The following is a 16004-nucleotide window of genomic DNA, read 5'->3' as shown; positions in this document are numbered from 1 at the left end:
CCGGAAAAACGTGTTAAGCCTGGGCAAAGAATAAGATTTATAAAGACCAAATTCACGATGACAAAAAAGGAAAAACACGTCAACCGACGTGGAAAATTGTGACATAATAAAAAATACTTTTTTTTATTGTTACAAATGTAACTACTATATGTATGTAGATCTGAATACCACCGACATAACAATCGTGCATCTTAAGGCGTGTTTTATACTATAAGCTCGTCAAATATACCGCAACTTGCCTTACGTCACGTGAAATATGTCTTAGATCAAATTAAACTTCATTTTATACTTCGATATTACGCCAGGAAAAATTTCTAATCAATTTTTAAGCACGCGAGTTACACCCCAAGTGAAAAAAATCTTCCAACACGAGCATACGAATAGGCTTACCTAATAATAAAAAAACTTGTCAGTTTTTTATTTTATTTTTTTTTACGTTTGGTTTTATTACATTAATTTCATTTTTTTTCTCCAGTCCGAAATAAATACTTGGTTTTTCCGCCTTCTTTTTTTTCCTCAAAAAAAAACTTCTTTAACATTTTTTTTTCTGAAATTGCGAGTTTAATTTACATAAACGTTATTCAACTTGTCTCTTATCTACCTACCTCATGAAATTCTGATTTATACAATAGTACAATTTTCTCCTCTATTGGACTTAAAAAGTTGAAAAACTTGAAATCTCAAGCTGAGAAATAAATTGGAAAATTTTCAGATAAAGAAACGTATAACCATACCTCTAAGAGTACGAGTACGTCTTATGTATAGTAGGACCATCGACCTAAAAATGAAAACTCGCCAGTTATACTATAACCATATTGCAAAATATTACAGATATAAATATCAAAAAAAAAAAAAATCACATTTGCTACTCCTTATGGCTGCCTATACTTGAAAAAACAGCTAAAAATATCACAAAAAAGGTACACACGGGTTGAGTGACTTCTCTCAGCATAAGCCTCGTGCTACGAGATTACTCATGTGGAAATTGTATACAAAATAAACGTTCGACTATCCGGCTGACTTGGCGGAGCCAGTTTTTCTAAGGAGTATAATAGGCAATATATACTACGTACGAGCTTGAAATACTGTAGTATTTTTACATTCTAATGCCTATTTTTGACTTTTACTATCAAACTGTCGAGTAAAAAAAAAAAAATTTTATAGGTCAATTGGCCAAAAAAACATTTCAAGATTCGAGTGAATATACCCTCAAGTAGGTACCCACATGTTTGTAACGCAAGGTCATATTTTCTATGGTTTGTACATTAGTGAATGAGATAGGCTTACTTCATTACGTTGAGAATTGTGTAAAAATACTGAAATGTGCCTACGCGTACTTATTTCAAAGCAAGCTGCGGTAAAATGATGGAATCTTGCTCGGCTCAGACAGATTTACCCGTGCATTGTTTACAGCGACCGAAAACAAAAGCATGCCTTTGACTTGAATTGTACTTTTTGTTATTTGAAGTTTAGAGTATCTTCACACAGATGTGCGAAAGCAGGAAAGCGTACCTAGTATAGTCGATAAAGCCTCTTTTATCAGTTTATTTTTGAGATAATATGGGTAAGTTGGAAATTTGCGTCCTTTTTAAAGCGAAAAAGGCGCTGTAAGGTAGTCTACTGGATAAGTTTCAGCCATTCGACCTCAAAATTAAGGTTTTTACAAATTGTTGAAATTTTTCAAATTGAGAAATAATACATTGATAAGTAGCTTTTTTCGGTTTCATTTATATTTTGCATTACCCTTTTCAGGTCTATTTTCATCATTCATTGCCAGAAGTGTACGTTTTAGTACAATTTTTCCGAAAAAATTGGGACGCTCCTTTGAATTGCTTCAAATGTTTTCAAAAAAAAAAAAAAAAATGAACGTGAAACCCCTAAAAAAGTCTTCTGAGTTGCTCATATCAAAAGAAAGTAAGTAAGCCATTGAAAAGCCAAGAAAAGTGAATACGAGTAGGTATGAAAAAAAAAACAATCTGTGAAATAATTTTTCGATATTTTCCACAAATTTTCTGAAAATTGCACCCTGGAAACTTTCTTTTTGGTTAATTTTCATTGAAAACGAACTTCAAAGCATTCGAAAATTAATGTAATATGGCGATAAGAAAAATTATTGACTAGGTTGTAAAAAGAAATGCAACCAAAAATTTGAAGCTATAGACTCAAGATCTATCTGGAAAGTCAACCTACCAGACCACGTATAGGTACTGTCAAACCCCCTAATTTCGGACACCTTTTTCACGTTTTTCGTAAAAGGCTTTAAAACGAGCGATTCAACTTGGTGTTTGTCTTCACATTCTCATAGAATGTCACCGTGTGAACAGTTTTTGAGCATCAATTTATTAATTTTACGTGATTTTGTTTGTTTAATTTGAATTCGAAAAGTGTCCGAAATTAGATCCAAGGTACCCTAATTTCGGACACTTTTTCTTTAACGTGGGAACTCGGAAATTTTAGTTGAAAAAGAAATTATTTACCCCTGAAAAACGACTCCAATCAAAAACAGCTCGAATCATGATGTGAAATGTAGAAAAAAAAGATTTTTCAAGGAAATGTTCAGCACTCTCATTATACACTTTCTTGTTAGAAAAATAAGTTGGTAACATTGAACAATTTCTTATCAAACTCCTTGTTGATGATTTTACGGCTCAGATCTTTTACTTTTCAGTATGGTTTTTAGGAAAATGAGTGAAATAATAGTGCAATTCTTCATCAAAACTAAAAACACTTGAAAAAAATACCGTTGAACTCGAAAAATACACATTTGCAAGTGCATCAGTGTTACCCTTCCAAACTCAGTAATGCGTGATCCAAAGTGTCCGAAATAATGATCCGTTTCGCGACTTTTTCAGTTTTTAGGATTTAAATACTAGAAACAAAACGTGAAATTTGAGGAATGAATTTTATTTTTAATTACCAGTGACTTCTTAATATTTTAGAGCGATTTTCATGGTTATGAAAGCATTTGGATAGACGCCGTGAATAACTTTTTCCTCACTCTTTATATGAAGCACTTTGTGAAGTCCATTTTAATGACCAAAGAAATAGCGTAAAATGAAAATTCTTACATCAGGGAGATTGTCCGTGATCTAAACTAATAGAAGAAGTGTTCACTTTTACTTGTACCCTTAGTTCTTATCAATAAAATAGCAAAAACATCAAGTGTCCGAAATTACGTACCCTGTCCGAAATTAGGGGGTTTGACAGTACTTCAAACTTCGAAGTTTCTCAGAATGTCAGAAACTAATAAGGCTAATCTAATTTTGAAAATTTAACAATGTATTCCCAAAGTTACCAAAAATTACAAATTTACAAGTAATTCACCAAAAATTAAAAAAAATTGTCTGTACAATTTATTACCAAAAACCGACTGTAATGTCGAAAAATTACCCACAATTGACCATCAGTCTTAAATCACCAAATATTTACCAAAAATTGCTAGAAATTCACCAAAAATTACCAGCACCTACTTTATCAAAAATTAAATTACCAAAAAATTTATTAAAAATTAGCAGTATGTAACCATTCCAAAATTAAATTCCCTAGGTAGGTATCAAGAAATTTATCAAAAATCATCTGTGATATTTGGTATCAAAAAAATTATATGTGATTTGCCAAGTTGTCTTGTTTTATTTGGTTTTCTGTTTTTGGTTTTAGTTTCATTTTATTTTGAAAACCCGCAATTCATCAAAAAAATTACCAACCTGTAATTTACCAGGAAATTACCCGTAATTTACCGAAAAGTTACCCGTAATTTACCAGAAAGCTACCCGTAATTTACCAGGAAATTACCCGTAATTTACCTGAAAACTACCCGTAATTTACCTGAAAACTACCCGTAATTTACCTGAAAACTACCCGTGATTTACGTGGAAATTATACGTAATTTACCAGGACATTAACCGCAATTTATCAGGAAATTACCCGCAATTTACCAGGAAATTACCCGCAATTTACCAGGAAATTACCCGCAATTTACCAGGAAATTACCCGCAATTTACCAGGAAATTAACCGCAATTTACCAGGAAATTACCCGTAATTTACCGAAAAGTTACCCGTAATTTACCAGAAAGCTACCCATAATTTACCAGGAAATTACCAACCTGTAGTTTACTAGGAAATTACCCGTAATTTATCAGGAAATTACCCGTAAATTACCAGGAAATTACCCGTAAATTACCAGGAAATTATCCATAAATTACCAGGAAATTACCCGTAATTTACCAGGAAATTACCCGCAATTTACCAGGAAATTACCCGCAATTTACCAGGAAATTACCCGCAATTTATCAGGAAATTACCCGTAATTTACCGGAAAGTTACCCGTAATTTACCAGAAAGTTACATAATTTACCAAGAAATTACCCATAATTTACCAAAAAAAATTACTCGTAATTGAAGGGTCTGATGGAAGAAGGGCTCCCATCCGAAAAGCATAGTTTTGAGAAAAACGCGTTTAAAGTTTTACTTTTGTTGCCAATTAAAAACTACTCAAGGTATTGATTTGAGGTAGGTGTTTTTTTTTATTTGAAGTGTCAGCAACAAGAATTGACCATTACCTCCCAAATAATTTATCCACATCTTCGAAAAAAATGAGATTTAAAAACTCGCGTCGTCGGAGGCCCTTCTTCCATAAGTTGATTTTGATTTTCATCAACTTCATCTTTTAACTTAACGTGATTAAATCGAAAAGCATTTTAGAAAAAAACTAACAACATTATGTCGATTGAAAATTTAATTCTCTACAACTTTGTTAACTTGAAATTTTTGTAGGATGCTTCCTTTCACCTCCAGATCAATTTTTCCATTAAGCAGATTTTTATTTTTATTTTATTTATTTATTTTATTTAATGAGCCATATACAGCAACTTATCAGCTAGAGGCTCATATTTACGAGTGAACCTTAAAATTAGGTTATGCAGGAAATAAAGTTAAGTATGTACATACAATTTTTAATTTTTTTATCTAATTTTGTTGAGATTAGTAATTTAATAACTTCGTCTGTGTGAGAAGGGTTGTCAGAAAGGAGGACCTGGAGTTGGTTAGAACTTAGGTGTCTGGAGCATTCATACTGGTAGGAAGGGCAGTCTATTAGTAAATGAGCAATGTTTTGGGGGATGTTGTTGCATTCTGGGCATAATGGTGGAGGCTGTTTAAGGAATATGAATTGGTGAGTGAGAAGGGAGTGGCCAGTCCTGAGTCGGGTGAGAAGAACCTCAGATTCACGTTGAAGTTGCTCAGAAGTTTTCCATAAGGATGTGGTGTTTTTGATGCTTTTGAGTTTATTTGAACTTGGAATCTGAGACCATGAAGATTGAAAATACTTCATGCATTAGTGTTTTGGAATGGAGTTTCAAGTCAGATAGAGGGTTTGGTATGTTGGCAAGGGGGAGGTGGAGGTGTGCAAAGCGTCTTATCGCCATTTTGGGCAAGGGGGTGGGGTGGGGAATTTTTTGGCCACATTCATCTTTTACGTGATATCAATCAAAAACTAAGCATTTTAGGAGAAAACTAACGACATTACGTCGATTGGAAATTTAATTCTCTACAACTTTGCATACTTGAAATTTTTGTAGGATGCTTCCTTCCGCCTCCAGATCAATTTTTATGAAACTGTAACACGTACCTATTACCTACGGTATGGCGGAATGCCGATTGAGATGTTTTATTCAAAGAGATATAAATAAAACATCATGTAGCTTGCCCTAGGAACAAGATCATGAACTGAAACTCACACCTAAGGTAGCTAAGACATCAAGGAACTCAAATCACCAAAGTAAGGAAAAAGGGCCTCTGGCCGAGGAGACTCCTTTTCCATCAGGCCCTTCAACTTAATGACGTATAATAAGGCGATGACGTTTAAAAATTAATTTAAAAAATTACGGTAGCTTAACTTATGAGAAAATCATTAAAGTCACTAAATTGTAAATAATTAAGGGAATTAAATTTTCTAAAATTAACAGAAAAATATCTGATTTCACACCTACAAAAAAAACCACCGAATACGAAGAATAAAGCCTGCAAATAACCAGCTTTTCCGTTTTCCCCCAAATAAACAAAACAGCTGATGAGAGAAAATTCGTCGAGGAATTTTCCATCTTTTAATGAACCAAAAATAGAGGTAAGTAGGTAGGTAGGTATACCATTTTATCCTCATCTTAACAACAAAATGGAACAACTTACAAAAAAAATTCATCAAACAGATTTTATCCGAAAAGTAGGTATTTTTTTCACACAACCAAAAGAATGCTGATTCACTTCCATAAACGAAGCAATATTATGCTACACAATCCAACGTTCATTAACCATCAATCGTCGTACAGCAAAGAGAAAAAAATTAAGATTCGTCTTTTTGCACCGAGATAACAAAATCTTCTCATTTTCGTTCCTAGGCGGAAATGTAAAAAGATGATAAAAAGCACTGAATTTCATCATCGATTTACCACCCAATAAGAAATTTACATTTTTGCAGAAAATTAAAAACTTTTTCCTTCTACTTTTGAATTACTTTCAAATGAAAATTACTAACAAGTTTTCAAATTTCCTTTTCTTATGAAGAATGCTTACCTATCAACGTGCGGTAAATCAATTTCAAACCGAGATGGCGAAGACGTTCTTTTTTCTTCGACGTTTATAAATATTCGTTCTGTTTTACGTACCTATACATACCGACTTGTTGAGGATTAACTATGGTTTATTTTTTCTTTTTTTTGATCTTGTAATTATGTGCGAGAAAACAGCAGAATTGCTGATAGTTTCGTAGGTAAGTATAGTGTTTTATATCATTTTTGAAAAGTGGAGAGGAGGTGAGGATGCCGAGGGGTCGTGTACAAAAAATGAATACATACTTAGGTAAGTATTTGAATTCGGTTCCCTCCATTTAGGGGGATTCAACAATTCAACATATCAAACCACACCATCTTTATAATTCTTTACACTTTTTTTTTTCAAAATTCGATGATTTGGAAGGTGGAACTAACAAAAGAGGTATCCCAACCGACAGAAAAATTTTCGAACCAAACAACGTTAAATCGAAACAACATGCATGAACAAATCGTAAGCTAAAATCTCAGATACAGAAGTGCATTTTTCGATTTTTAGTAAATTTAAAAAAATCAAAATGTTAACAAATGAACCCAGAAAGCTGAAATTTGGTATGTACCCTATTTTTAAGCCTCGTAATCGATTGGAAAAAAATTCGAACCGTTTTGAGCAGTTTTGGAGCATCCAGCAGATTTTTGAAAGTTGAAGTTTTTACATGATTTCGGCTAATGAAGTTGAAATACTAAAATTTACTTTGCAGACACAATAATGTGTTCTTATTACGACTACACACAACCCACGTAGGCATTTCGAACAGAAAAACAACCGACCAACTTAAGTTCATATTTTCAGAACATTTTGAGAATTGTTGGCAGATGAAAATACGCGCATTGTTTTCGCAGAAAAATCATAATCTTGCTGTCCGGTTAAACTTAAATCTATTTTTCACATCGCAATGACAACCTAATCCAGCCTAACTGCGTGACTGGCTTTCTTGTTCGTATGACAATTTAAATCCTTATTTTAACCTACGATAAAGCCACTCGCTTGTCGTGTTTATGTTTAAGCGAGGAATTTAAATAGCGATTAAATTCGATAAAGGAATTGAACGCAGAGGCGGCTGCTATGTTATGGTCTGTGTGTCTCGTCATGGAAAATTTTTCATCGTGCTCGTGCCACAAAATACTAATAGCACACGATATTGTTTCAATTTGCGCGTATATCGAATACGAGTTTTTTTTAAACGCTTGACCGCGACCGTTCTTAACAAATTCCTCCAATTATATATAGGATTTCACAAAACGTAGGTGAAGGAAAAAAAAATTAAATCGGCTCAAACATCATGATGAAAATTAAGCTTCTTAGCAAAAATACACATAAGTATAAAATTCGTTCTTACCTAATATATTATTCCCTTTGGGTGTAGTTAAACCTCCCAGAGTTAATACGTGGGAGTGGTCGGATGTGAGCACTATCAACGTTTCCTGTAAATTTACAACAGACAGAATAGCCAGTAAAGTGGATTCTAGAACCAGAGTTTCTTCTAATGCTCGGAAAGGGTTATTAAAATGATGAGCATGATCTATTCTACCACCTAAAGAAAGAAAAAAAAACACGCCATGTTAGGTAGGTACTTCTTCATCAAAGATATAGAAAATAGAAATACATAACAAAATGTAGGTATAGGTAAGTACTATAAGTAGGTATAAGTAGGTTAGTATTCGAGTACAGAAAAATTTTCGCGATATGTTATACAAAAGAAAATATTCAGAAAAAAGCAATGTAGGTATTATACGTTACTAGTGTAACTACTACACGTACGTACTACTTAAATATTTGGCCAAATCCAAATAATATGCATAGGTAGGTATAGTAGGTACGTTCTATTGAAATATTTTCGTTTGATAAAATTCGCGGAATTCCTGTAGCACGTATGTACTACGATGCAACTGTAGCGTTATATAATATTATGATTTTAATATTATACGTACTTTCGACAAATAAAAAATATCCTTTTTGATTTTTATTCAATATACTGAGCGCTTTTATCGTCATTTCTGAAAGAGACGGGTCTCCGTCGTCACTCTTGTCGCGGTCGGTTTCGAAATCCATGTGCGAGTATGCGAATAATCCTGTAATATGCAAGTGAAAATACATCGTTTAGGTTTTATTATCGATGAGCATTATTTTAAAGTTACCAATAAAACATTGGTTGCACATCAAATACCTACAATTTATTGTTTCGACGATTATTATATATTTTCTCGATGGGGAAATTCACAATTTTATGAGACAATGAAAAAATTTTCAATTTTTTTTTTGAGGAAAAATGTATTTGTGATGAAGTTCTGGGGGGTCAATGCACATAATAAACCTATTTTCAATCATTGAAGGAGATTTTTTCATTTTTCCTTTTTTCCTGCTTTCTTAAGTGGTTCCAAAATACGTACATATTTGTAAAATTTTTTCAGTTGGATGAATACTGGGGTCTGAAGATCTAAAAATTGTTGAAAGAAGACTCCAAAAGATCAAATAATGAAAATATAACGATTTTTTTTCAGGGCCAATTTTCGATAATTTTTTCCGAAAAAGTATTGAAGAAAATGAAAAATTGCCTTCTGCAGGTGAGATAAATCAGATTTTAGAATAGTTACCTATATTTTTATCAAATTTTTGATTTTTGAACGATTTTTACTAATTTTTTCAATTGGTAAGAGTTGAGTAAGTATAGCTGTGTAATGATTTTGAAATTGAATTAAAAGGCCAAAAAACATGGTTTTAATGCATACCTAATTTTATTCAATTCGAATTTTTTTCGCATGAGTAGGTATGATTTGAGTTAAAAAAATCTATTTTCCAATTAAAAACTTGGCTTTCAATTAGAAAATTTTTAGCAGCCTGCTGATAATTTCTTTAATTTGAAGAAATTTGAAAAATTACACGTGCTGTTAGCTAAAAATCAAAGAAAACCTCGTTTCGAGTGGGAAAAAATCATAATATGATTTAGGTGTAATGGTGTTGTTTTTTTTCAGTAATCACGGAAGACAGGTATTTTTAACTTTTCAAAAAAAAAAAAAAAAAAATGTGAAGAAGGAGAAACGTAGCGAGTCGGACTTTCAAATTTAAAAACCAATTTTGGGAAACAATGAAAAAAATAAAAGGAATTGAAAGGAGCTGTCTTTAAGATCATTTAAAAACGTTTTCTTTTTTTGTCATTTTTTGGAAAAAATGGAAATGAATCTTTAAAAGGTTTCGAATAAGTAAAACCTTCATTGTCAATGCTTCATTATTGTCATTTTTGGAGAAAGTGAGGGAAAGGAAGAAGAAAGAAGTAGGTATTTTAGAATTTCAAGTTCGGATAAAGTTTTAAAAAACTAGAAAAAAATTCACCTCAAATTTTAAAAAAAATTGAAAAAATATACCTACCTACTCTACTTAATTCATTTTTTTGTGTTCTGCTCCTATTAAACAGGAGAGGAGAGGGAAGAAATTTGAATTTATATACAGAGAAAATTTTGAAAAATGGAAAAAAAATCCACTCCAAAAATGGGAGGTAGTGAATGGGTATATTTTTAATTTATGAATAGAAATAATGTCAAAAGGGGAGCTAGTATATATAGATGAAAAAATTGTCTTGATATCGTGTCTCAATTAATCGAATGGAGAGGGAGATCAGGAGCAAATTTATTTTACTTCTTACCTAAAACAGAAAACCTCGATTCGAATCATAATTTTTCAGTGGTTTTGAACCTTTAAATTTTCAGTCATTGAAGTTCATTTTCATTGCAATTTTTGCAAAAGCATAGACAAAATTTAAATCTCGTTTGAAAGCTCCAATTGCTGGATCAAATCTTTTTAAAAAGTCCAAAAATTCCAAAATAAACTTTAGCTCTTGAAATTTTGATTACAGAAGTTTTTGAAAATACCGTTTCAATCTAGTTTAGTCTTGTTGAAAATCAAATGCTGTATGTTGATATGATTTCTTTGTAAAGTACTTCCCAGGACTGAGATTTGGTGTTTTCCGCTTTGTGCAAACTTTGCCCCCCTCTCCAACCAAAGATGAAGTATCGTAAGATATCGTAAGCAGCAGACGATTTTTTGTGGCAAAAAATCTATAAAGGACATACAAAACACCACCAAACCAAATTTTTGTGCAGTATAATTCATTTTAAAAATTTTGGAGAATCATTAAAAAGTCAAAAGTCTAATTTCTATGAAAAAATCGAAATTTTATAAAATCTATAGAACGTTGACATTTGATTCAAATCATATTTTTAGACATTCAAAATCGATTGATGGTAATTTCAAGGTCTTTCAGAGCTCTCAGCAGATTTTTCGATTTTCCTTTGTTGAAAAATATCTAGGTACTGAGTAAATTTCATTTTTTTTTTGGCTTTTTTCTGACAATCTTCTCCATAAAATAGAAAATTCAAAAATCTACTGAAAGCTCCTAAGAGGCTCAAAACTATCACCAATCGATTCGGAAGACCAAGATTAGATCATAAATTGCAGGTTTCGCTCTCTATCTCAATTTTATCAATCTTTTCTATCAAAAATGAACCATTTAAGTTCAAAAATAATTCAAAAATTAAATTCAACATTTTAAAACTTGGTTTGGTGACATATTTTGGGGTAGATACCGTTTCAATTTTCTTTTATTCGGCGTAAAAATTTCCCGTTATGGTTGAAATTCCACCACTCTTGTGAATTAATATTAAGTAAGAGAAGCCACAGAATTGGCAATTTATAGGATCTAATAAAAAAAAAAAAACCAACATGCTTGCAAACGAAAAAAAAGATCAAAACATCTAACTGAATTTTACCATAATTTTCCCTATTTCCGATAATGTACATTGTACATATTTAAAATAAATAAAAATCACAGAAAACCAAAAACTTTCATGCACTATGCAGAAATCTGAAATGATTATTTTTCATTTTTGTTCGTTAAAAAATTCTCAAAATGATGCAGCTTTCATTATTTTTTTCTCAAAATTTTGCCACTTTCATAATTTTTGTTCTATATGTGAATTGGGATAAAACACAACCCTTGCCTTTTATCAGACTTTCAAAAAAAAAAAAAAATTAAAAACAAATCTCCCCTTTCTGCATTTTTGATTTTTCTACCACATTAAAATATCATCCAACATCTTACCTAATAACTGGTCAACTTTCGACGGATTGATCTGATCCAATTGTGATTTTTTCCACACATATTCAGCTTTCACATTACGTTTCTTCTTATCCCTGATCCAGTCTTCGATTAAATTTCGTCCGTCTAACCGTCTGCCTTCTTCATGCGTTAATTCCGGATCATACGAGACTTTTGGTAACCAGTGCCTTCTGCCACCACCTAATAATACCTGTAGGTACAAAGAAATGCAAGTACTCGAAATTAACCAGTTCGGTTTCAAAAGAAGAAAAAAAGAAACTCTGTACTCCGGAAAACGCGACTTTACAAAGCTCGCGGGTAAAAATATACCAACATTATTTTCCACTCAGTCGTTTTAAATTGAACCAACTTTACATTTTATACGTTCTCAGTTACCATAACGAACTTGATATTTATATCAACAGACACTTGTATTAAATGAAGAACTGTTGCAAGTTTAAAGTAACTATACCCCAAGTTACTCGTACACTTATGCAAATAGTTGGTTTCTCTCTAGCTATGCATGTACGTATATATTCGTACGTGTGTGCACGCGTTACTTTCCTTTTAAAAGCAACGATATAATAAAATAATTAAGAACCGCGGTTTACAGCAAATATTACTCTAAATGACAGAAACGCTTTTTCCTTCTCGCATATACAACCGAACTCATCTCACAACTTCCTTTCATATTCCATAAAGTTTCATTGCTTGATTTTGTCGCGTGTTTCTTTTCGCAGATACAGATTTGCCATTTTTTTTTTTTTTTTTTTTTAGCTATAAGTAGGTAGGTACACATTACGTAAGATATTTCATTGAAACTTTGTCAAGTACCTATTTTCAATATCTGAACTTGTTTTGACTTTTTTTTTATTGCTTGTAGCGAAGAACCTTCTTACTCGTAGATATTGGGATGAAAATGGTAGATATCTTAATTTTGATTGGCGTTCAACAGTACAGGTTTGTTTCACTTTTTATAGGGCTGATAAATATTATATTTTGACATATTTTAGGCTCTGGTTAATAATACCGATTACCCACCTATCGTATAATTGACACGAAATTTAAATTTTACTTTGAATTTATTTAACATTTTTTTTTTAACGTTGAAAATCGATAATTTATTTTACGTACAACGTTTAATGCAAATCAAAAAAGTTTACGTGAAAATGTTTCAAAGCAGCATGGAAAAAATAACAGTATCTTTGATGTCAATGTAGGAAACGTTTTCGTGCGTTGTTTTTGAATAAAAAGTGCCTTTAATAAGATACAGAAAGACCTTCAGCTTGAATTAAACGAACCTGGAGTTCTTTTTAATTTTGTTTTTCATATAGGGAGATATTTGCTCTACCTTCATCGTATCTGACACTCATCAAACATCAACTTCACATGATTTAATTTGCAAAACGTGTAAAAGTTTTAACAAAAATACTATACCAACGATGATGAAAAAGAACAACTTTTCAGGAAATTACAATTTTGTTTAAATAAAAACTATAAAAAACACATTGATTTTACAGCAAAAATGGTAGGTACCTTACCTTTTTTTTTTAAAAAAAAACGTTGACTGAAATAATTTTTTTTTTGTAAATTTATTTATTTTTTGTTTAAATTAAAAATGAAAAAAATAGCACATTGATCTTAACAAAAATGGTAGGTACTTTTAAAAAAAGGTTAAATAAAATCTTCTTTTTTTTTGTAAAATACACATATTTTTTTGTTCAACTTGAAAATAAAAGAAATATGTAAAAAAAACATTAATTTTGCGATAAAAATAGTGCCTTAAAAAAATGTAACCAAAATCACTTTTTTTGTAAATAGGTATATTTTTTTTGATCTGATAATTTTTTAGCTGACTTGAATCATTGAATGTCTGTAATTTTTACATTTTTGATCGAAGAATGATTATTCAGAATTAAAATTAAAAATAAACTCACTTTTATTCTATCTATACAAAAAAAAAAACGTTCCATATACGACGATAATCACATCTAAAAGGCATTATCCTACTTTTATAAAAATTAATAAATCATCATCACCGATCTTACGCACGAAGAATTCAAATAAAACGAAAAAGCCCATCTTGTATCGTGAAATCTTTCAACATGGAGCGAATTTTAAAAATGCTTATCGCCTGATCAAATAACACAGCGACATTTATCGTTTACAGAAATCCCATTTAATTCGAATTCCTCGCCGAAAAAATTTTAATTTCATTCGAAAAAGTGCGAAAAAATTCAGGACCATGATCGCGCCACTATCGCACCGATGAAATTTTATTTTCAACAATGGAAAGTGCAAGCATTCATAGTACACATACCGAATAAGAGATTCTTAATCGAAAAAGTTACATCTTGGACATACGACGTGCTGTACCGAACTTTTCAATGTCAAGCCCTTTTCAAGTCGTAGGTATACTCTTCAAGATAAACTTTCTCGTTTACTTCTTGTTGCATTTTATAGAAATGAGGAAAGAACACTCGACTGGAAAACCTCATCGTTAAATACTTTTACTTAGGTAGGTATTTTCGCACTCGAGAATATCACACGCACAACTTATCTCTACTTTAGATCGCTGTTAGCGATGTAATTACTGTTTCCTTGTTGTGTATATGAAAACTGCTTTTAAGAAAGGCGGTCGAAAGTCAAAATGGTTAGCATATTTACATACATTAACATATCAATGAAGATGCTTATGTCGGTGAAAATTCAAGCCGAAAAAAAACCCACAAATGAGAAATTTTTACGCACAATTCAAGCGTACTTGTTTACAACACGTATCAAACTTTATGGTATAGGCTCACAGCACACTCTTACTCGTCTATATCTATTTCTAAATCGATCATCAAACTGGAACTCAACGACATCGGATTACTTATTTGGCTGCGAACTCATTCTATGAATTTTTTCAACAAGGAACTTACAAGTTTATTATGCGAAACACGTCGTATTTTTTTCCTTCTTGGTACTTTTAGAATCATTGTCGACGCCTAAAATGCGTTCGTCGCTGACGTAGCATGTAATTGACTATCTTACAACCTTTTTGCACTCATTATTATACCGCGAATTAGAATATGCAGATTATTCGTTAATTAATTCCAACTTTACGGGGGAGTTTATATTTCATTAGAAGAACAAGGCGCGCGAGCTAACGCTTTTCGGCTTCTCGTTTTAATCTAAAGTATTTTCGAGATTTTCGCGGTGGTTTTTTTTTTACATCTCTCCTTTTTCCCTGCTTGGTCCCGCTGTAGCGTAAACACCTTGTTTATAATTTCTTTATTAGCTTAAGGTACACTAATCTTTGTCATTAAGGCAGATTAAGTCGAGGAGACGTAATTGCCATGTCTATTGTCTTTAATCGTGGTCTTTTTTCGAATATCTACTCTTATACTCTACCTGCGTTAATTTTTAAAAGCCAACGCAATGTGTATGAAATTTGCATATTTTTTTCATTCATTTTCATAAATCGAATATTTAAATGAATGATAAAATTATCATCAATGCTTTTACACCCATTCTGTTTTTTTTTTTGAAAAATCATATTCACATTTTAAAAAGCAATGAATTTCGAAATGTCTTCACACATGTGTATTAAGAATGGGCTTAATATGAAATATTAAGAACAAGACGAAGTGACTTAATGATTAATTTTAAATAAAATTTCTCAATTTTGAGATGTTGGAGATCATTGAAATACGCTCATTAGAAAACTGAGACAAAATTCGACAGTAGGTAAACCTGGAAATACGATCTTGATGAATGAAAACTTTATTTCTTGATTAAAATGAAAGTAGCCCTCTAAAAAGTTTACTTTTAGTTTGGAAACTGAAATAAAAGAATTAATTTTTGATAATTGAGACAGTGCAAATTATTTTTTTTTGTCAATTGAGTAAATCAACTTTTCCATTGTTTATAATATTTGTAGCAGTAGGCCAATTCAAATTATGAACTGGATGATTTTAACGTCATTTTCAGTTAGATTTTCAAGTCCTTGTGCCTAAAAACCTCTCATGTCTCCTCTCTCCTCTAATATAACTTCCAAAAAAAAGTATTATGCACTTCGAATACGAATTGAAATTCGTTCAAGTAAATAAAATTGCATAACCAGTTTGCCGTATATATGAATCAGTGATGTGCAGTCTTACTTTCAAATCAATTCGAACTAGGAATAAAGTTGAATCCTCTGATTTTGCTCAGTTTTTTTCAACAAGTTTCTCTCAATTCCCTCAATGATACACCAGGGGCTGAAGCTAAGCTATTTTATTTTCATACATACATTTGAAATTTCTCACAAAATTACCAAACTGT

At 31.7% G+C, this 16004-nt stretch overlaps 2 protein-coding genes across 2 annotated transcripts in view; one reads left to right on the top strand and one right to left on the bottom strand.

Moving 5' to 3' along the window:
* The window catches only part of LOC135845463 (alkaline phosphatase, tissue-nonspecific isozyme-like), a 199436-nt gene that overhangs the window by 12422 nt on the left and 171010 nt on the right, over positions 1-16004 (bottom strand). The window contains exons 6-8 of the mRNA XM_065364034.1: positions 11700-11907; positions 8536-8676; positions 7944-8138 (exon numbers count right to left, since the gene is read on the bottom strand). Of these exons, the coding sequence (XP_065220106.1) occupies positions 7944-8138; positions 8536-8676; positions 11700-11907 (544 nt within the window). The remainder of the gene's footprint in view (positions 1-7943; positions 8139-8535; positions 8677-11699; positions 11908-16004) is intronic.
* Positions 1-16004, top strand: part of LOC135845460 (uncharacterized) — a 219824-nt gene that overhangs the window by 64785 nt on the left and 139035 nt on the right. The window lies entirely within an intron of this gene.

Source organism: Planococcus citri, chromosome 4 (assembly GCF_950023065.1).
Source record: "Planococcus citri chromosome 4, ihPlaCitr1.1, whole genome shotgun sequence".
In the NCBI taxonomy this organism is placed as follows: Eukaryota; Metazoa; Arthropoda; class Insecta; order Hemiptera; family Pseudococcidae; genus Planococcus; species Planococcus citri.
The sequence above is the reverse complement of the archived record's forward strand: the minus strand, read 5'-3'. Positions and strand labels throughout refer to the sequence as shown.